Consider the following 22,866-nt stretch of genomic DNA (forward strand, 5'->3'; position numbering starts at 1 on the left):
GGATGTACCAGGAGCGTCGTGAAGGTCACTGTGCCACACAAATGTATGACATTATTATTGGAGAAGTCTGAAAAGCTTTGCTGACTCTTGTAGAATAAGCCAAAATATGTGAAATTTCTAAAGTAAAGAATTCTACAAAAACGAGACAGAAAACACATCTCAACATAAACTAGAATAACTGGGGCAGAGGTGGGAAACAAGTCAAATTCCTTTCCTGGCTTCACTGGCTGTCCTTTCTTGACAACCTTGACTTTGATTTTCACATCACTCAGTCACACACACACACATATCTTTGTTCATCTCTTGTCCCCTGCAGTTACTCCTGTTCTCGACTATTGAGGTTTCAAATAACTGATTTCTCCTGTTGCTTTTCTGAACTCCCTAAACAGCTCAAGCAATCAGCTCACCAGTTATCCATTCCTGATGTATGGATAGCCTCTGTGGCCTCTCCAACCTACCACCACCGCTTGGGTGGTGAAGCCCCCCACACAGGAGTGAAGGGTGTACCAGGAGAGGGTCCCAACGCCACCCAGAGGGAAACTCATTTGCAAAACCAGCACATAAACGGCTGCCCTGCTTAAAATTCCATTGAATCTTGAGATTCTGGAGAGTCCTCTAGGTCTAAAGAGTCCCCTAAGCTTCCCTGTGAGTTTATGGTAAACCCTGAGGTTTTCAATGCATTATGAGCATTCATAAACTTCTGCAGGTACTTGGAGGTATACAACCAGTGATGTTTCAAGACATCTTCCATTTCGTAGTACTTGGACTGCCTGGCATTCATTTTCCGGAAGCGCCTGAACAGTTTGTTGCCAGACTCATTTCCCTCGCTTGCCCAGGCTCCAATGGAGCCATCCCTCTCGATAATTTCAGGGACATGAGCCAGGGTTTTGTGAAAATAATTGGTGATTTTGCCCTCGTATCTGTACTTGAACTTGGTGGACAGGAGCTCAGCAAAACGCTGGGAATTGAAACTATACTGGCAGAGGGATTCCGGGCACTCTTTAGCGGGGCATGATGATCGCCAGACAGGTTTCATCTTCAAATAAAGGTCCATCAGTTCCCTCAGAGCTTCACGCCTCTCCTCGGAGGGAATTAATTCACAAACTGCTTCAACCGTCTCTTTGGTCATGAGCTTCCTGGCAAAGTTGCCATTCATCCTCATGATTGGCTTCAGATTCATCTTCTTCCGGAGGTGCTTGTCCAAGGTAGCCTGCCATCTTTTCCTCTCCTCTTTGGAGGCGCTGGGGTTCTTATACACCTCCCCTATCTCCAGCTGGAAAATCTTATAGAACTCAGCCGCGTTGCCGATGTCGCAGTGGAGCGCATCTATGGAAGGCACTGTCTCAATGAAGGGTTTGGCCGAGACCCCCTTCACGCGGTCCCGCAGTTCCTCCACCGTCTCATGGTACGGGTTGGAACGCCAGACCTCATAGCGCTCCAGATTCTCAGCGTGGCTTCTGGTGATGGAGTGGAAGACAAGATTCTGAGAGGCTTCCAGGCGGGTGGCATCACAAAGTGTACAAATGTAGACTGAGCCAGAAGCCTCGAGGCCTTCCACTTCCCGGACAAGTTTCTCATCATATCCAGTGCCCCTAAAGATGAACTTGAAAGTCCGGAGGATGCCTCCCATCTCAAGCATCAATTCGCTGCTCTTCATGGCCTCCCTCTCTGCAATGAGAGGGCCCAGAATGGCCGTCAGGGTCTCGTGGTCAGACTCATCCGCCAGCATAAGGCACAAGGGCTTGCAACACAGTTCCGAGTTCGGCTTGGCTTCCTCAAACACCTTCACGTTCTGTGACCCGTGAGCGAGGGTGATCTTCATGATCGTGAAGGAAAACCGGACTGCCTTTTCCGGAACCACCGGCCCACTGCCGTGCTTCTCGCTCACGTCTCCCATCCCATCACAAGACTCCTTCACCACTACGGTGAAGGGGCCGTTCATGTAGTCGTCAAGGTCTTGGGCTCTCATGCCCTCCAGGATGTCTTCTTCCATGTCCATCAGGGCAGACACCAAAGCTGAATCATAGCGGAAGCGCTTGGCGATGGTGTCCACCGGGTAATCGTCCACAGAGGAGGGCAGTCCAGACAGTCCATCAATAATGCCCACGTCAGTGCTGGAAGACACGTTCTTCAGAGGTGGCTGCCACTCAAAGGGGTGGTAGCCGGGCAGGAGGGCCTTCTCAGCGCTCCGAAGGGCGTGTAGAGGCTGGAAGGTCTGCCTCCCCGTGATGGCCTTCACAGTCCTGTACATCTTGTGGTACTGGCTGCAGCTGAGGAAGGTGTTGACGCGGATGGCCAAGCAGACAGCCGGCTGCAGCCCGGAGCCGCGTCCCTGCATGATGGCCTCCAGCTCGTCAGCTTGTCTGTGCTCGTTCCTGGCCCTCAGCGCCAGCAGGAACAAGGTCAGGCACACCGACTTCACATCTCCACCTTCTTCTTTGTCAGCGAAAGCCTTGACTTGCATCTTGAGCTCCCTCAGGCGGTGCTTCTGAGCCCTCCGGGTCAGGGACAGGAGATGCTGGCGGGGCCGGCCCCCTTTATTAATATGCACAAAAGTCTCCTTCGATTCCTTGTGGCTTGAGACATGGTGATTGTATTTCTCCAAGCTGACCTCCTCATTGCACTCTTTTGCTGGACATTTCACTATCAGCGCATTCAAGATGCTCAGAAAAGATTTCACTGGACTCTCCAGGTCGGTAGGGAAGCAGGGATACCGGCAAGAAGGACAGTAGCTGCCCATGACTTTGAGGCACCTGAGAATGCAGATTCTGCAAAATACATGCTTACAGCTGGTCTCCACCGGGTCCGCCAGAATGTGTTCACAAATCTGGCAGGAGATAGATTTCACAAAGTGTGCCGGGAAGTCCACTGCCAGGAGCTTGGTACTGAGATGTATCTTACTGCAGCTGGCGATCTTCTTCATCAGTTCCCTGCTGCGGATCCTGGCCTGGGCTCTTCTCTTGCGCCGACGGGCTTCTCGCGCTCGGTCAATCACAGTTTTGAGTTTTTTGCTGAGCTGCGCATCTGGCTGCTGACTCTTCCTCTTGAGCCCCCGACGGGCCGTGTGGCAGATGTCACAGGACGGGGTGTGGGGGTGCCACTCCATGGCCGCATGCCTCGGGGAGTAGGCCTCACACGGGGCACTGCTGAACTTCCTGTGCACGAAGCTCCAGCAGTTATGGCAGAACTCGGTGGGGTGGGTCGAGTCCACGTCGGCCTTCACATCGATCCGGAAAACCTTGGCAATGAGGTCTGGCCAGGAGGTGGCCCTCTTTTCCTTCTTTCGTAAAAGGACTTGGGTTTTACCATCCACAGGGCCGTGGACTGGGTATCTCCTCTCGCGCCCGTCAGCCTTGAAAGCGTTCCCACAGATGCGGCAGAGGTGTCGCAGGTTGGCCTGGTGGATTGCTTTGTCTCTTGCTTTGCCGTCATCATGGGGTGGCTTCAGAAACTTCGGGTGGGGCTTAAGTGCCGGTTGAGTCAGGGCTGGCTTCTGACCACCGGCCTTGTCCAGGACTGCTGGAGATTGCTCTAGAGGGGGTCTCCCCTCGGAGGAATCTTGCTTTTCTGCTTGAGTATTTTCAGGTGCCTTTTCCAAGGATCTCACCCTGAACAGCTTAAATTTCCATTCTGAAAATTTAATATGTGGGTGCTGGATTTCCTCTGGGGCGGAGCTGAATCCCAGGGTGGGTGGCAAAGAGACAGCCATGCTGGCTGAGGCACCTGGAAACAATAAAAACAAGTCGAATTAGGAAAAAAATTCAGTATCCCACTGATGTATCTTGGAAGGAATACAAATTAGTGCACTTAATGATTCACTTGTTAAAATCATCCTATTTTAATGTGCTGTGTTAGGTGCTGATCATATAGCAGAGAAGAGAGGCATTCCCTGTTCTGACTGTACTGATGGTGATTTACACCGTGTATCTAATTACATGCACCACCGTGGTTTACATACATATGTACAATCTTTTTTTAATTTATTATTTTTTATTGAGGTATAGTTGATGTACACTATTATATATGTATAATATTATTTCCCTTCCAGCAAAACCTTAAGGTCTTTGAGGACAGAATCTTTGAGTGATTTATCTCTGACTCCCCAAGGTTCTTAGCACACATTATGTGCTCAATAGTTATTTGCTGAATAAAGGCAAGGAAAAGCTGGCTACTAAAACCAAAGAAAAGTCATATTTTCTGCATTGTATCAGCCTCATTGCACTAGCTGGACAATACATTTCCAGCTTTTTAAAGCTGTCTCCCAGGAGGTTGGTTGTTTATTTCTTCCAAACGGGGCATAAAGGGATGATAAAGCTACAAATCCAAAGAAACTAATTACTCGGTACTTGAAAGGATGAAGTGAATTTTGAGCTTTATGAATGCATGCTAATAAGTATCACGGAGAGTAATTATGCTTACACTTTTAATTAGTGAACGCTGCTGTAAATTATACGGTTGTGTCTCCATTAGGAACAAAGCATGTAGAACTCTCTGAACCTGCAACAAACCACAGCGTGCATGTGCAAAGATTCTGAAGGACTTCTAAGATGAAAAATTCAGTTTCCAGATAAAATCACATGGGCCATCCTGAAAGTCCTTACGGGGCACTGGTCATTAGCTCTATAGTTTGTGATAAGAAGAGGTGGGAGTACTATTCTTCTTCTTCGAAAAACATTAGCAATTTTACATTCCAGGAAACCCTAGCCATCTGGGTTGTGGTGGAGACATCATGGCGCTGTAGAAAAAAGTCTAAAAAGGCCATTTGACTGTCTCTAGACCCAAAGAGCCTAATATTCTCAAAATTCTTTAGCACACATAACTGGAACTGTATTAGCAACTGTATTTTCAAACTATCATCTATATTTCCCATATTTGCCTAGGTTACTGCTCAATTATATCAAACAACATCTCCCCCTCAATTAACTCACTAACCATATTGATGATATTTTTCTAGTCGTGTGGTCACGGAGAGCAGTCCTCAGATGAACACACTTTGCCTCGAGGTGGGATTTGGGGATGGGGCAGTGGGAGGGGAAGCCACAAGGCTTGTCCTCACAGCTGCTAACAGAGTTTCCTGTCAGGTCGTCCCTTTAAACCGCTGGAGTGTGTTCCATCTTGCATGCGTTATGCTTCAGAGGTTTATGTTTTTCATCAAAACTAAACACCAACTTCCAAGTCTTGCTTGAAAAGGAAATCCTGTTACCTTGCTCTGTATGCAGAACTGTGTGAGAACCAAACAGTTCCAAACCATTTCAAAGGTCTCATTAACCTCAGAAGCATTGGGTTGGCCAAAAGGTTTGTTTGGTTTTAAGTAAAAATAAAAGACATATTTTTCATTTTTAACAAGCACTTTATTGAACAATGTATTCATTAACCGAACGAAATTTTTGGCCACCCCAATATTTCGACTGCAGCCTAACCAACACCTCAGAGTTGCTTACAGTTCAATTATGCTCCTAAATTCCGTCCTGGGTAGGGTCGAGGATTTTCCTTGTCCCCTCTACCTCGTTTGAACTCGTTCCCAAGTGTCTTTTTCATTTGTTTAGCCTTTCCCTTCCCTGTCTTTTTCTAACGCCCTAGTTCTCTGTAATTCCAAGATAATATTTTGAGTTCTTCTTTTAAAAATGCATGACCGAAAAACCAAACCCAAACAAACAAACAAACAAAATGTATGACCATCTCTAGAGCTGCTCTAGTTAGATGTTGGACTTTCACAATGAGTAAGTCAACCACAAGGCATGTTGGAAGGTTCCCTAGCACGGCCTCCCCTCCCTACCCACCCCTCCCCTGACTTCCACTGGCCTGAAATGTTATATCAAAATCTGCCAACATACACTTGTGTAAATACACCCATGGAAAGAGTACCATCACCAAGCAGTGAGTAGCCATTGACATCCAAACCAAATTTATTTATTAGATGGTTTGTCTGCTTAATTGCTAAAAGTTTGCCTAAACTAGAAGCAAGAAGGGAGTGGGAGAAATATGTTATTCTTATTTTTAGGGGAAAATACAGCAAGAAGCTAATAGTGGTGCTCTGTGAAAGCTATAGATGTTTTATATTTTTTATCCTTGTCTATGATTTTTACTTCCTCTGAGATAAACATGTTGCTTTTAGAAGATAGAACTTTTAATAACTAGTTCTAATGAGATATCATTTATCTATTAGCAAAAATTAAAAATATTGATATTAATCAGCATTAATGAAGGTGTGAGGATTGAAGATATTGTCAACTTTCTTGGGAAGAGTGTAAATTGGTATAATATTTCTAGTGGACAATGTAACAATGTCTTTAAAATGTTTAAATATATATTATCTGTGGTACAATACATCCACTTTTAGAAAGTTATTCTATAGAAACATTCCCACAGATTATTTTCACAGTAATATTTATATAAACAAAGAGAGAGAAAAAAATTAAAAATCCATTAAAAAATTTGTTACTTTGAAAAATAAAAAGCAACATAAATACTTATCAATAGGGCATTATTAAATAAACTATGGTCCAAATATACAATGGAAAACAACACAGAAATTTAAAATTTCCATATGCATAGATACATATGTGCAATTTCTACATACATCAAGATACAAAAAGATGCCCATATCACAAAACAGAGAGCAAAACAACAATAGCCAGTATAGGAAGACCTCAGTTTTGCATACTTGTTCATATTTGTGTATATCTGAAAATACAGAAAATCTGGAAGGATATGCTCTAAAACCTTAACAATGTTAACTCTGTAGCAAATAGAATTGGCACTGGTAAGGAGCTCTTCATTCTTGTATTTAATTCATTTTTATATCTTTAGCATTTTTCACAGCAAATACGGATTATTTTTTTAATTTTTGTGATATATTCACTTTAGGGAAAAAATGTTTTAAACGCTAGATTTCTATGCACCCACTTCTATGCAGTCGCTTTTCCATATTTCTTCATGTCTCCCCTGCACCCCCCCCCCCCCGAAAAATTTGGCTAAGCCTCAAATCTGACTTCCATTCTTAGCTTATCTTTCTTTTCTGGGAAACGTTGAAAGGGGACTAAAATGTGGACATGCAGATAGCATGCAGTTAGGACTATGAAAGAGTTATCTTGTTTTTTCCACTCAGGAATCTTGCAAATGCTTGATTGATTGCCTCTCTTCTAACAGAAGCTCTCAGCCGTGGACCAGCCTCTACAAGGCAGGGTGGTTGTTGCTGGCTCAGCCCTGGTCCCATTGGGCTCTCCTTCTCAGCACTGCCATCGCAAGTCATCACAGCTGCAGGGGGCTTTCTCCCTAGAGGGCATGCATTCATTTTGACAAGCCCGTCTGGAACGGCTTGGCTGGGGCAGAAGCTGTCATTTGTATGAGTGAATCATTAGCTACTTCGGGAGGCAGAGCCGTAGCAGCCCAGCCCCCCTACCCTACGCAGACAAACATGCTGGTATTTGGTCCACCTCTCCTCTTAACATCTTCAACTTGGTCCGTACACAATGTTCAAGTGACTACTGCGTGCCCAAGCATGACCCCTATTTTCACACCCGTCCCAGTCATTCACTCATTCATTTACTCCACAAATACTATTCTCTACTATTTGCCAAACACCAGCATCAAAACCTGGGAGCATCAAAAGCCGTTTTATGTCTCAGGCATCCATGAAATGACCTGAAGATTCTTGCTTTTCCTCCAGGCAACTTCTGGTTTGAACCACTTCAGAAAGAGAAGCGCACTGTCACAGCCCCTGTTCAGGAATTCTGTTCAAGAACGTAACCTTTGGGTAGGGTCTCTACAGCGGCAATTCTCAAAATGGCTATGAATCAGAAATCACTAGGGAGCTTGTGTTTAAAGAAAATAATGCAGATCATCAGGTCCCGGAGAGTCTGATTCTCCATCTGGGACAGAGTCCAGAAATCGTATTTTTTAACAAGCATTTAGGTGATCCTGCTACTGGGGGCCCACAGGTCATGCTTTGAGAAATACGGGTCTCCTACTTCGTCCAAACTAGTTCAGGAAATTCCTGGCAATACTTGGCAGGTACGCATTTCCTCCAAGCCCAGAATTTGTTTGCTCCTGATTATTTTTCATGCCCAGACCAGCACAGTTTTTTCCCCCAAGAGTCTAACACCTTTCCTTCTGCTGATATGTTTTACAAATTCATTCAAGTAGCACTCCCTAGGGAATTCCCTGGCAGTCCAGTGGTTAGGACTCTGAGCTTCCAAAGTTGGGGGCCCAGGATCGATCCCTGGTTGGGGAACTAAGATCCCCGAGTGCGGCACAGCCAGAAAAAAAAAAAAAAAAGCACTCCTTCAACCCTTCCTCTGCCTGCAGCCCTCACAGTAATTGGGATATTTTACATCTTCTTATGAACCTACAGTGTTCTCCTCAACTTGGTTTCTTGTTCCTTTCCTATTTTCGTACATCAGAGAGAAAAACCAAACATTACGTCAGCTTCCCTAGCTCCCTCCTCTCATTCACCGCAAGGGAAAAAGCCCAAGTAGTTCTAATTAGAAACATAAAAATGTAATAAATATTGTGACTCGAGGCATGAAAAGAATGAGTGTTACCTTGCTCAGCAGGCTGCCTGGGCAAAGTGTTGGGATGTCTGCAATTCGGTTGCTATTACTTGATACCAAAGAGAAGGCAGAGTGCGCTCTCCTGTCCCTCAGAGCAGACTCCCTCTGCCACATTATGTATCAGTCTCCTCGGTCCTTCCCAGCAGCCCCCACCACACAGGGCTAACCACAGATGATGGCAGCCAATCACAGGCCAGGAGCCCCCAGCTCCAGCTGGCACCTGGCTCTCCAGGAAGCTTAGCTGGCGGACCTGAGTGTAGAACCACACGTGTGTCTGTGCTGGAACAGTGCCAAAGCTGCCGGCTCACTCCCCAAGACTGTTTGGTTGGAAATGATCTTGTCAACATAATTTCGGGCTTCTGCCAAGGTTCTATACCTCTGTGCCTCAGTTTCCTCATCTGTAAGATGGAAATATGAACAATATATACCTCAAAGCATCAGTGAGGTTTTACAGTGAGAGTTATTATGGAAAATGCTTGGAACCGTGGCTGCCCCCAGTAGGTGCTCATCAAATGCGAACTGTGTGATCATTTTTATTATAATTTTGAAATGACCTACCTGGCCACTTCTCAGTCAGGGAAGTTTCTGCTCCTTGCAACAGCACTATGTTTACATTACTAGAGTTTTGAAGTCACAGACCAGGATTTAAATCTTGCCTCAGGTCTTGGATATATTACTTGAACTTTATGAGGTGACATCTCCTCGTCTACCACCCAGGATTGATAATATGAGCCCCTAATTATCCGGAGCAATAGGCCAGGCTTCCAAGTGCTTTACGTATCACTTATTTGTCACAATAATTCTATGCATCTGATATTATTTTCTCTGAAGAGAAGCAACAGAAGTTTAAAGGAATGGAGAAACTTACCCATGGACACATGCCACTAAATAGTGAAGTGGGATTCGAAGTGCATGTCCTTAACCACATCACTATTCTGTGAAAGGAGAATACTGAAAGCCATTGGCAGCAGTAGTGTGAAGATGACTCAAACATAAACCTCAGTCTACCTGGCAAGGTCTCTGTTTCAAATCCCTTTTGCAATTTTTAGACTGGCTTTATCCCCCAAGGACCCTGGTGCACAGCTAATATGCGAGGGGTTGCCTTGCTCTCATTTCATCTTCAGCAAAAACTGCCAGAGGCAGGTGCGAGGATTTCTCTGTGCTGTGCTGCCCTCTTTAGATACTTCTCATATATCCCCACTATTTTGTACTCGGGGCTGTCCAGCCACACAACAGCTGGGAGACACAGCCTCTGCTAAGATAAAAGACCGAACAGAAGCCATGGCAATAACATTGGGAGAAATGGCCTGTGGCTTCCAGGAGCTTCCATGTGTTTACACCTAAGGTTCATGTGACATCGTGAGGCTGGGCAGCTGGGAGCTGAGAATTCTCTGAAGACGGAGCCCATGTTCAAGTTAGCAGGAAGCAAGGACTCCAGGATGTGGCTTTATGGTCTTGATGTCCTCTTTGTACAATGGGGTCAAGTGAAGAGGAGTCACAGCATGGCTGACGTGGAAGAAGACTCCCTTCCCTTCCATCCTCACTCGCTGCAAAACCCTGTGTCTCCACTAGGCTCATAGAAAGCAGAAGGGCCAGAGGTTCTTGCTTTACCTTGAAGGAAACAGGAAAGCTGTAATAACTCACGGAACTGGAACAAAGCAGCAAGGCCCGGCTTCGGAGGATCAGGCTCCAGTTTCATAGACCCACTTGGAAGTTAAGTGACAACCGAGTGACCAACTATCCCACTTTGCCTGGAACTTTCCTGGGTTCAGCCCTGAAAGTCCAAGGCAAACAGGGGCAGTGGCTTATCCTTCAACCCCAGGCCAGAGTTGGGAAAGTTCTCTGAGCTCAAACATTCATAAATGGAATCCTTTGCAATTTTTCTTAGGAAAGTTAGATGCTCAAAGAGACTCATCAAAGAATACGCACCAGGCCACACAGGCCAGGGGCATGAGGGTCAGGCCAGATGATACAAGAGCTTTATCTTTTTGATCATATTTACCAAAAATTTGTGTACTGTTTAATTTCTATCAGTCATGTGTTCCTTTCAAACTAGAAAAAAACAAGATATACAATAAAATATTAATAATTAATTTAAAATGAGGCAAAAATTGGGCTTCCCTGGTAGAACAATGGTTAAGAATCAGCCTGCCAATGCAAGGGACATGGGTTCGATCCCTGGTCCAGGAAGATCCCACATGCCATGGAGCAATTAAGCCCATGCGCCACAACTACTGAGCCTGCTCTCTAGAGCCCATGAGCCACAACTAATGGGCCCATGCTCTGAAACTCCTGAAACTCGCGTGCCGAGAGCCTGTGCTCTGCAACAAGAGAAGCCCCCGCTCACCACAACTACAGAAAGCCTGCGCACAGCAATGAAGACCCAACGTAGCCAAAAAAATAAAAATAAATAAATTTATTTTAAAAAAATAAAATAAAATGAGTCAAAATAAAATATTGGGTGCATATGAAGAAAATTCTTTTTTTTTTTAATATTTAAAAGTCTGGAATTTTATACACCGGATTCTCCAAGGGCAGGAATTCCAATATTTTCCTGTCCTTCCTCATTGCACCTGGGGACCTCTTTCTCCCAACCATGTTGAAATCATGTCACTGTCCCCTGTTCCCTGCTGAGAGATGACACCTCCGTTGGATCACCAGGAAAACATGCTGAGCCATGAATCCTTGTCCCTTTTCCTGGCCACTAAAACTCCCACTATTCCCGTTTCAAATCTCTTCCATGTGACAGACCCCCAACTGGAGCAAACCTTGACTTGCATCATGAAACAGGAAAGTCAGAGCTTCCAAGACTTCCAGGTTGTTCCAAACCAATTAAAATTAAAACGTGGCTGACAGATCTTGGCCAAATTTAGCAGGAGGAAAAGAATGAAAAGGGCAAACAAATAGAGTTTGGACTATTCACGCCAGGTCCCAGGGTTGAGTAGAGCCCTCCCAGCTGAGTGACTAGCTCTGGTTAATCCTAGAAGTGCCAACAATGGTCCTGCTCCCTGTGGGGCACACGCACCCCCCTGTTCCTCCCTTTACCTGCCTCTCCACCCAAGCCCCAAACCCACCTTAGCAGGTTGCCTACACGTATTCCCCTGAGTTCCCTGCAGGCCCTTTTAAAAGACCTTTTCAAATTCAATTTCCTCCCAGACAGCCTGGAACTCCAGTTGCTGATATCAATCAAAACCTACTCCTGCCGCTGTGGTCTGAGTGTGTGAACACTGCATTTTGTGCTCTTATCATAACCCAGCAGGTGCTGTTTACTGACACTGTGATTACATATATAAGCATGTATCTATGTATCTCCAGCTCACAAAACTCTTGTCCTCTTAACGTCAGCCAATGGAATGCTAGAGCTGGAAGGGAACTTAGAGGTTATCTGACCCAATGGATGCATCATAGAGGTGAGAAACAGTCCCTGAAGGGCAAAGTGTCCCTTTCAATGTCACAGGAGGGAATTAGTAGCAGAAGTAGCATTACAAGCTGGTCTCTGGAGTCCCAGGACAAGATTCTTTCCACTACACTGAAAAGGGAGCATCCTTCCCCCATCCACCCCGATGCCTTCTTGCTCCTCTTAGCCTGGAAAGGGACTCTAGTTGGCAGCCAGGCAGAACCACCACAGGTCACTACTGCTAGATGAGAGCCCTCAGTGATAATGCAAGCATGTCACAGCACTGGTGGTGGAAAGCCAGCCTCCCCACATGCTCGTTTCTCCTCCACTTCCCCAGTCTTGAAATTGCTTTCTAATTAACTCAATGTGGATTATCCCTGTTAGTAAATTTTCTAATGTGTTATTAATTGCTCTAAACGTCAGCTGCAGCTCATTCCCCACAAATTCAGGAGTGCCTTGGCGGGTTTTCTGCCACTAGCTAGGCTGTTTTCTAAACAACTAGTGCCATCGTGTGGGCAAAAAAAAGAGGCTATATCACAGCTATCAGGAAAAGCCATCAGAAAAAGTCTCGAGAAGTCCATGAACTGGTTCAGAAGGAGTCAACAAGTTTGGTGCTCTTCTCTCCTCCATTTATCCCAACTTCTGTTTTCCCTACCCATCCCCTCCACCATTGCCTACTTCTGCAGGCATCTCCCTTAATTCCTATAGACTAAGAAACAACATGAAAAGCTCAGACGGTCAAAGTAACTTGCTCAAGACCCCAGACCTAGTTAACGCTAGCCTTCCACTAAAGCCAAGGGTCTAACATGGAACTCACTATTTTGCTGCTGTTAACTGGTCCCAGAAAATATGTAACAAATGCCTTCTCCCCATTCCTCAAATAAGTGCGACGTAAGAACCATGTCCTCATGAGGGAGTTGGAGGAATGAGAAGTGATATCCAGTGTTTCAGACTTGACTAGACATCCTTTCTAAATTGGAGACTCTTCCATCTTCAAACCCCAAATATACGAGGGTGAGTCAAAAATTATCCGCACTCCAGTTATATTAAAACTTTTGTTGGCCGCACTGTCTTATCTGCGCTTTCTGTTGAAGGCTACTGTCTCCCCAGTCACTGCTGTGCAGATGTGAACGTGTTACATCAGTTCATTTGTAACCATGGTGCGAACAAAAATGGATGCCCCACTTGCGATTTGCACAAAAGAAGAGCGGTGTGCAGTGATTTGTTTTTTGTGGTCTGAGGGTGTGCCTGGTACCATTATTTATCGAAGACTTTGTGCACAGTATGCAGAAAGTGTTCTGTCACAAAGAAGTGTGTATAAATGGATAGAGAAGCTCAAGGAAGGTTGCACAAGTATTAGCCATCAAGAAGGAGCCGGATGCCTGCCCACGTGAAGACAGCGGTGCATTCGTGGCTTGCAGCTCAGCCTAAAACATTTTTTAGTGAAGGAATATGAAAGCTTGTTGACAGATGGACAACGTGTATTGAAAAGCAAGGAGATTATGTCGAAAAATGATGTATTTGTCTTTTCTAAAAGTTAATTAAATTAAATTTTACAGCCAGAGTGCGGATAATTTTTGACTCACCTCTATAGAAAGGCATTTCCTTCCTCCTCATCTCACTCAGCTGTATAGGGTCTAAGAATGAGCTCAAACATCAATGTAGGATGAATTTGATCTAAATGTCTCAGGGTTAGAATTCAAGTTTGAGGAATAAGTTTCTCAAGCCTTGAGTAAACATAATGGCCTGAAACAACTAATTGCAGGACAGCAGCAGATATCTTTACAAAAAGCCAAACTTGGCAACTGTCCCAAGCTCTACAATTTGGGGGCTCCAAAAATTTTGTACTTGTTTTCGGAGAGTGAGAAAGGAATACTTTAAACAAAGAGGATTTAACTGTGATTTAACTGTGTTTAACTGTGTTTCTATTTATAGATACTATGTGGCTTAATTTTTTCTATCTAATGAGAACTATTGCTAAGTTTTCAATAAATTTTAATTAAAAACTGTATTCCTTTTCAACTTATGGATAGTGGTTCTGGAAAGACATGGGTAGAATCAAGTTCTAACTATTTTTGTGCAAAAACCCGCTATTGAATTGTCTATAACCTGTTTCTCAAAAAAAAAAAAAAAAAAGTTTAAAACTTGCTATGTGATTTAAATGTATACCCTGTTATAAATTTTTCATGGGACATTCCTCCCACTCAAAAAAGAGTACAGTTTTCAAATGCAGATGAAAGCACATTTTACCACTATCATTACAGAAAAATGTCTGTATCTTTATTTCCACATCTGAAGATGTCTACTAGTACTAATTATTTATTTATTTCATTATATAAGTTTCTAGAAAAACCAATCTGGATTCTACTCTTTCCTACATGTCAGTTATAAAAAGTAACTTTGTTTTGTGACAAAGGGAGACCAGTTGAATTCAGCTTTAATTGAGACTTGCCGTTCTTTGTACTTCTATTAAAGAGAAATTTGCCTTCATTCTCCTCAGGCCCCCCCTCAACCTTTCCAGTCTCTCCAATGCCCCTCCTCAATCCCTGAAAATCACTACCCACAACGAAAACCCATGATTATCTCTCATATGCACATGTTATATGTATTATACCAGGGAAAAAAAAGGTTCTCAGTAGCATGACATCAGAACAGTCCTCAGACCTCCTCAGCGCCTTTGTGGCTTCTCTGTCTCTCATGGACCACACACCATTATGTAGAGACTTGTGTAAGATTCCAGGAATCAACTCCAGGTTCTTGGGCCTTTTGGTCACCTAGACTCATAACTTCCTGTCTTCAACAAAGCTACTTCTCCTGGTGGTAATCAACAATACAGTATAATGTTGAAGTAACTTATGGTTTATGCCTATTGATCTAAAGGTGGGATGGATTATGTTCTTCTCAATTCACATGCTGAAATACTAACCCCCAGTACCTCAAAATTGTGACTATATTTGAAGATAGAGCTCTGAAAAGAGTGATTAAGTTAAAATAAGGTTATTAGAGTGATTCCTAATCCAATCTGACTGATGTCCTTACGAGAAGAAACTGGGACACACCGAGGGAGGTGCAAACACAGAGGAAAGACCACGTGAGGGCGCGGTGGGAAGGTGGCCATCTACAAGCCAAGGAGGGAGCCTCAGAGGAAACCGACCTGACGACTCCTTGACATCGGACCTTCAGCCTCCAGACCTGTGAGAAAACAAATTTCTGTTGTTTAAGCCACCTAGTCTGTGGTACTTTGTTATGTCAGCCTGAGCAGACTAATGGGTGATGACTTAGAGGGGTGGGATGGGGAGGGTGGGAAAGAGTCACGGGAGGGAGGGGATATGGGGATATATGTATAAATACAGCTGATTCACTTTGTTGTACAGCAAAACTGGCACAACACTGTAAAGCAATTATATTCCCATAAAGAGCTAAAAGAAAAAAAAAAAATCAACCTTAAGGTCAGAGGAAGAGGGCTAGACTTGGAGTGAACTATGAAATATCCTGTACAGAAAAATGTCTGGGGCTTCCCTGGTGGCGCAGTGGTTAAGAATCCACCTGCCAATGCAGGAAACATGGGTTTGATCCCTAGGCCAGGAAGATCCTACCTGCCGAGGCAACTAAGCCTGTGTGCCACAACTGCTGAGCCTGTGCTCTAAAGCCTTTGAGCCACAACTATTGAGCCCACATGCCACAACTACTGAAGCCCACATGCCTAGAGCCCGTGCTCTGCAACAAGAGAAGCCACTGCAATGAGAAGCCTGAGCACCGCATCAAAGAGTAGCCCCTGCTCGCTGCAGCTAGAGAAAGCCTGTGTGCAGCAACGAAGACCCAACACAGCCAAAATAAATTAATTAATTAAAAAATCTATGGTCTATAATTCAAAAAGATACATGTACCACAACGTTCATTGCAGCATTATTTACAATAGCCAGGACATGGAAGCAACCTAAATGTCCATCAACAGATGCATGGATAAAGAAGATGTGGTACATACATACAATGGAATATTATTCATCAATAAAAAGGAATGAAATTGAGTTATTTGTAGTGAGGTGGATGGACCTAGAGTCTGTCATACAGAGTGAAGTAAGTCAGAAAGAGAACAAATACCATATGCTAACACATATATATGGAATCTAAAAAAAATGGTATTGATGAACTCAGTGGCAGAGGAAGAATAAAGATGCAGATGTAGAGAAAAGGCTTGAGGACTTGGGTTGTGAGGGAAGGAGAAGCTGGAACAAAGTGAAAGAGTATTATTGACATTATACACTACCAATTGTAAAATAGATAGCTAGTAGGAAGCAACCACCTAGCTCAGGGAGATAACTCGATGATTGGTGATGACCTAGAGGGGTGGGATAGGCAGGGTGGGAAGGAGGCTCAGGAGGGAGTCTCAAGAGGGAGAGGATATGGGGATATATGTATAAATACAGCTGATTTGCTTTGTTGTACAGCTGAAACTGGAACAACAGTGTAAATCTATTATATTCCAATAAAAACGGAAAAAATAAAATAAGTGGGAAAAATAATATTTACCTGGTGATGTTCTTGGAAGAATTAAGTGAGTTTATACATATAAGCTGCTTAGCACATTGTTAAACGCAATGTTGCCTCAAGAACTCTCAATCCTTCCCCCAAAACCACTCTCCCCACCGTCTCGTTCATCAAAGGCAAATCCTCATTTCAAGGGCAAACTCCTAAAGTCACCCTTTCTTTCTTCCTTTCTCTAAATCCTCACATCCCATCAGTCACCAAATTCTAATCTTAGTCACTTTACTTCTCTGATCAAAATCCCCCTGTGGCTCCCCACCTTGGTTAGAGTGAAAGCCAAGGACCTCACGAGGACCAACAAGGAGCATTTCTCATTCTACCCACTTCCCTGCAGCCTCCCTGGCCTGTGTGCTGGCCTTCAAAACGTTCATCTATGCTGCCACTTGCTAGTCCATCTGCATGAAATATTACATAAAACACTTCCATGTTGGACAGGATTCTCCAGAGAAGCAGAACCTATAGGAGATACTTTTATCCTAGCCATCTAGGAGAGAAATTGTCATGAGGAACTGGCTCACGTGACTCTGGAAACTGAAAAGTCCCATGGTGTGCCATCCATAAGCTAGAGACCCAGGAAAGCCAGTGGTGGAAGAGCCAGTTCGAGGGCAGGAGAAGACTGATGTCATAGCTCAAATAGTCAGAGAGAGAGTAGGGGTCAGGGAGGGAGAGAAAGTGCTCAAATTCTCCCTTTCTCCATCTTTTTGTTCTATTCAGGGCCTCAACAGATTGGATGGTACATGACCACCCACATTAAGGAGGCAAATTTTTTACTCAGTCTACTGATTCAGATGCTTTTCTCATCCAGAAACATCCTCACAGACACACTTAGAAATAACATTTAACCAAATGTCTGGGCATCTGTAATCCAGTCTAGTTGTCACACAAAGTTAACCGTCACAGCTGCTTTTGACCTCTGTGAACTTACAGTCTAATGTGGAATTAAACAAACCTGGAGTAGTAGGCAGGGTAGAGAGAGATGGTGAGATAGGGAATCAAGAGCCCAGAGATGTGCTTTCTGCTCTGTCATTATGGAGCTCCGTGACCTTCAACCATTCATGTAACCACTCTCGAGTGATGATTTTCTCAGTTTGTGTAAAAGTCGGTAACGCCTACTTCCGAAATCCCTAGGGGCATCAAATAATTAAATGAAACTGCCTGGCCCAAGAGTCTGACATTTGGTAGGTATTTAATAAATATTAGGTGTTATATGGGAGGAGGAGAGGTCACAATAGAACTGCATCCCTATAAGTTTTGGGATCTGAGAGCACAGAATAACTTCCTGGGTTGAGCCTGGGAAAATGAGCAAACTCCCGCAGTTTCACTACAGCATGACTGCAGAAGGCCCCACAGCAGAGCTGGTAACACCATGTGGGGTGCTGGGGATCAGAGGTCAGAGACAAGCCACAGGTCCCCTGATGCTGGAACAGTGAAAGCAACACAAAGAGGTCAAGAGAGGACTTCACCCCCACAAGGAGGAGGAGGCTGAGCTAGAGCCGGGTGGCCGGTGATGAAAAAGAGTTTTGTCTGTAGATACTGGGATGTGATCAAGACCACAGACACCCTGAGCGGATGTCAGCCAGGTCCCCACCCTCCATCTCCAACCTCCGTGTCAGACCTGTAGGAGCCACCAAGGAAGAAGGAGAGAACAAGAGAGAAAATCACAAGAACTGGCTAATTTCATCTGAAATGACAGGGAAAACTTGTTTAGATTAATTTTCCTGCCTTTGGATTGAATGGGGGTTCCCAAAGGAGAGTCTGTTGGCTTCTGAAAATAAAGACATTCACTTATTTACAACTGAACTTTGTAACTGCTCTTCACATGAATTGTATATGTAGTTTCTATTTTTTCATGTTTTTCTACATCGAAGGTAAATAACATATATGTAACAATTATTTGATTGATTAAAAGGGAAAAATCAAAACTATACCTTAAGGCCCCAAGTTGAACTATTGACACCAAGCTTTATTACCTTCACATCGCACTGCCAGCTCTTATGCCCCTTGGATGTGACTAAAAGTACCAGGTTTCTCATGCCTTTTAATGCCATGAAGCGCACACTCCCAAATACTAATATTCTTTCTCCTAGCAAAGAGACCAGTGGAAGCGTGGCTGGTCGGAGACCTCCCTGTGTGTCAAGCTCTGGTTACTTCTGGGGCTGCCTCTTCTTCCTCTTGGGCATCCTGGTCATAGCAGATGTCACTAGTCAATTATCTCAACTCTCCCAACTCAGCCTGTCAGTGAAACATTACAAAAGAGGCCTCAGTTTCTTCATTTGTGAAGCAAAAGGGAGGGGAGGGGATGCCACATCTCTACAATTTCACTCTGTACCACGTTCACGATTTTTGCCTTATCCAAATACCACCTGCAGTGTTATTTGTTTAATATTTGTCTTTAAAGGAAGTCACCTTGTTTACTTAAATTAATTTACTTAGAGAAGGACTTTTATACATTATCAAATGTTTGTAGCAGAAATACAGTGAGGGAAGGAAAATGCTCTCCCTGTTAGAAAGGAAGGTCAGTGAGTATAAAGGTCTACTGGCACCAAATAGACACTTTTTCCTTCCCAAATTTAAAAGGATGGAAAGAAAATTGGAAAAGCAATTCAGCGTTAACCTGCACCCAGTGTTATTATGTCTCCACCTGAAGTCATCTTGTGTGCTACCTAAATTCATTTCACGCACCGCAATGAGACTTAGCAAAACACCAAAGGGTGGGATGTCTAAGAATCCCCCCAACTCTAAGAAGCTGCGAGTTGTGTCTGCTACAAATCATTGCACACCTGTCACTGAGCAGCTGACGGCAGAAAGTGAATTTGGGAAGACACCCAGTGGGTGGCAGGCTTGAGACGGCGCTGCAGATGGAGACCTTTCTTAATATAGCTCCTCTTGTTTACAGCTCTTAGCCTGCTCCGCGCAGCTCTTCCTCCTCACCTGCTGTTTATCTACATCTGCCTCGGGGTCCCTGAGGAAAACAGCAGACCAGCACATCACTTCATGTGGAAACCAGGCCGGGGGGCTCCAAAATATGCACATTTGCTGGAAAAAGGCAGTTCCTTCAGTCCCCATGGAATCTGCATTCACCATCTAAACACAGGAAACTGAAAGCATCGATAAGATCCCTGTGCCCTGGATCCAACTCGAGATTTTGAACCAATCACCCAGATCGCCAGCATTTTTAAGCGCAAGCATTGTGTTAGACAGAGATTATAGAACTTAATAACCTGCTGCTTGTAAGCTAGGTTAATTGGGTAGATGATATTAAAGCTGTTGCTATTAATGAATGGAACAGATAGGGCATAGCTGCTAAATTACAAGCTAGGGACCGTAAGAGATGTGAAGTTTCAGAGGAGACTAAAGGAAAACCAAGGGGACCCTTCTTCCCCAATGCTCCATGAAAGTGCCCATAAAAACATCCAAAATGGGAGGAAATTTCAGCAGTATCAGATATAAGTGATAAAAATGAGACATATGCCAAGATCCCCAGAGGGAGTCTCTATAGATTAGCAGAATGATGGGTAGACAGGGTCTGTATTAGTTTGCTAGGGTTGCCGTAACAAAATAAAGACTGGGTGACTTTACCAGTAGAAATTTATTTCTGGCAGTTCTGGAGGCTGCAAGTTCAAGATCAAGGTGTCATCAAGATTGATTTCTCCTGGAGCCTCTCTCCTTGGCTTGCAGGCTACCTTCTCTCTGTGACCTCCTGTGGTCTTTCCCCTGTGCTTACAAATCCCTGCTGTCTCTCCTACTTCTTAAAAGGACACCAGTCCTATTGGATTAGGGCCCAGTCACATGACCCCATTTAACCTTAAATACCCCTGTAAAGGCCCCATCTCCAGATATAGCCACACTGGCAGTTAGAGCTTCAACACATGAATTTGGGGGTATATAATTCAGTCCATAACAGGGTTCCAACCCACTATTCAATTTTTGCAGAGAAAATAGGCAAGAAAGGGGTCGGTGGGGGGGCGGGGGGGGGAGAAGAGGTGAAAAGGGGGAGAAGAGGTTAAAAGGGAGAAAAGAGAAAGCTCGTTGAGGATTGACTTGAAGCCCCCTTCTTGACAGCCTCAGGGATGCCTTCCAACTTGGAGATGGGAAGGGAGGCTGCCCTGATAAACAGGGTTGCCCAAAGCAGAAAGTCTTTGGAGCCCAGAACAGAATAGAGAATCCACTCAGAGAAGCAGCTGTTCCAAGTATCTGGAAGCCAACTCCAAAGGCAAAAGAAAAAAATCCATTTCAGGCAGGCAGCAATGCACTAGCCAGGAAATCAGGCAGAGGCAACAGGTTAGAGAGCCCCTCAAAAGTTTCTTCCTCAAACCCCTCTTGCCTAACCACAGCCATAGAGGCATGTGAAAGTTATCCTCAGTTCAACGAGTGTGTATTTGTTTTACCATACTAAAAATATGTTACAAAACTAAAAGGAGCCTGCAGAATATACAATAAGCCAAGAACCTATCCCTATTTGCCTTCTTATCCTGTCAAATAAGAACCCTTTAATCAAGTAAGAACAGTTTCACGGTGAATCTCTTTGCATTTGCATTGAAGAGTTTTAAGTTTGGAAAGAAAGCTATCATTGTTTTTTCTCACAGGGAGACCTCGTTTTATTGCACTTCACTTTACTGTGCTTCACAGATGCTGTGGTTTTTCTCAAATTGAAGGTTTTTGGCAACCTTCCACTGAGCAAGTCTATCAGTATCATTTTTCCAGCAGCATTTGCTGACTTCGTGTCCCTGTCACAGTTTGGTAGTTCTCAAAATATTTCAATCATGTTCATATTGGTTATGATGCTCTGTGATCAGTGATCTTTGATGTTACTACTGTAATTGTTTTGGGGGACCATGAACCATGCCCAAACGAGACAGTGAACTTAACTGATAAATGCTGAGTGTGTCCTGACCACTCCACCAGCCAGCTGTTCCCTCATCTCTCTCCCTCTTCTAGGGCCTCCTTATTCCCTGAGACACAAAAATATCAAAATTAGGCCAGTGAATATACCTATAATGGCTGCTAGGTGTTCAGGTGAAAGGAAGGGTCTCACTTCTCTCACTTCAAATCAAAAACTAGACATGATTAAGCTTAGCGAGGAAGGCATGTCAAAAGCTGAGATAGGTGTAAAGATAGGCCTTTTACACAAAACAGTCAGCCAAGTTGTGAATGCAAAGGAAAAGCTCTTGAAGGAAATTAAAAGTGCTGCTCCAGTGAGCATACAAAACAAAACAGCCCTATTGCTGATGGGGAGAAAGTTCGAGTGGTCTGGATAGAAGATCCAACCAGCCACAACTTTCCTTTAAGCCAAAGCCCAATCCAGAGCAAGGCCCTAACTCTCTTCAATTCTCTGAAGGCTAAGGGAGGTGAGGAAGCTGCAGAAGGAAAGTATGAAGCTAGCAGAGGTCGGTTAATGAGACTGAAGGAAAGAAGCCGTCTCCATCACATAAGAGTGCAAGGTGAAGCAGCCAGTGCTGACGAAGAAGCTGCAGCAAGTTCTCCAGAAGATGTAGCTAAGGTAAGCAATTAAGGTGGCTACACTAAACAGCAGATTTTCAAGGTGGACAAAACAGCGTTATACTGGAAGAAGACGTCATCTAAGACTTTCATAGCTAGAGAGAAAAAGTCAATGCTTGGCTCCAAAGCTTCAAAGGACCGGCTGATTCTCTTGGTAGGGGCTAAAGCAGCTGGTGACGGAATGTTGAAGCAAGTGCTCACTTACCATTCCAAAAATCCCAGGGCCTTCAAGAATTATGCTAAATCTACTTTTGTTGTGCTCTGTAAATGGGATAGCAAAGCCTGGGTGACAGCATACCTTTTTATAACATGGTTTACTGAATATTTTAAGCCCACTGTTGAGACCTACTGCTCAGGATATAAAGGTGCCTTTCAAAATATTTCTGCTCATTGACAATGCACCTGGTCACCCAAGAGCTCTGATGGAGATGTACAACAAGATTAATGCTGTTTTCATGCCTGCTAACACAACATCCATTCTGTAGCCCTTGGGTCAAAGAGTCATTTTGACCTTCAAGTCTTATTATGTAAGAAATACATTTCATAAGGCTATATCTGCCATATATAGTGATTCCTCTGATGGATCTAGGCAAATTCAACTGCAAACCTTCTGGGAAGGATTCACCATTCTAGATACCTTTAAGAACATTTGTGTTTCATGGGAGCAGGTCCAAATAGCAACATTAACAGAAGTTTAGAAAAGTTGATTCCAACACCAATGGATGACTTTGAGAGGCTCAAAACTTCCGTGGAGGAAGTAGCTACAGATGTGGTAGAAATAGCAAGAGAACTAAAATTAGAAGTAGAGCCGGAAATTTGACTGAACTGCTATAATCTCATAATAAAACAGATGAGGAGTTACTTCTTATGGAT

General features: G+C 44.0%; 1 protein-coding gene across 1 annotated transcript; it reads right to left on the reverse strand.

Moving 5' to 3' along the window:
• Positions 1–577: 577 nt before the first annotated feature.
• Positions 578–3,709, reverse strand: RAG1 (recombination activating 1). Its single transcript, XM_057695951.1, has one exon. The coding sequence runs from the start codon at positions 3,707–3,709 to the stop codon at positions 578–580; it is 3,132 nt and encodes a 1,043-aa protein (XP_057551934.1).
• Between the last annotated feature and the right edge of the window lie 19,157 nt (positions 3,710–22,866).

The sequence above is a fragment of the Hippopotamus amphibius genome, chromosome 9 (assembly GCF_030028045.1).
Source record: "Hippopotamus amphibius kiboko isolate mHipAmp2 chromosome 9, mHipAmp2.hap2, whole genome shotgun sequence".
Taxonomy (NCBI): Eukaryota; Metazoa; Chordata; class Mammalia; order Artiodactyla; family Hippopotamidae; genus Hippopotamus; species Hippopotamus amphibius.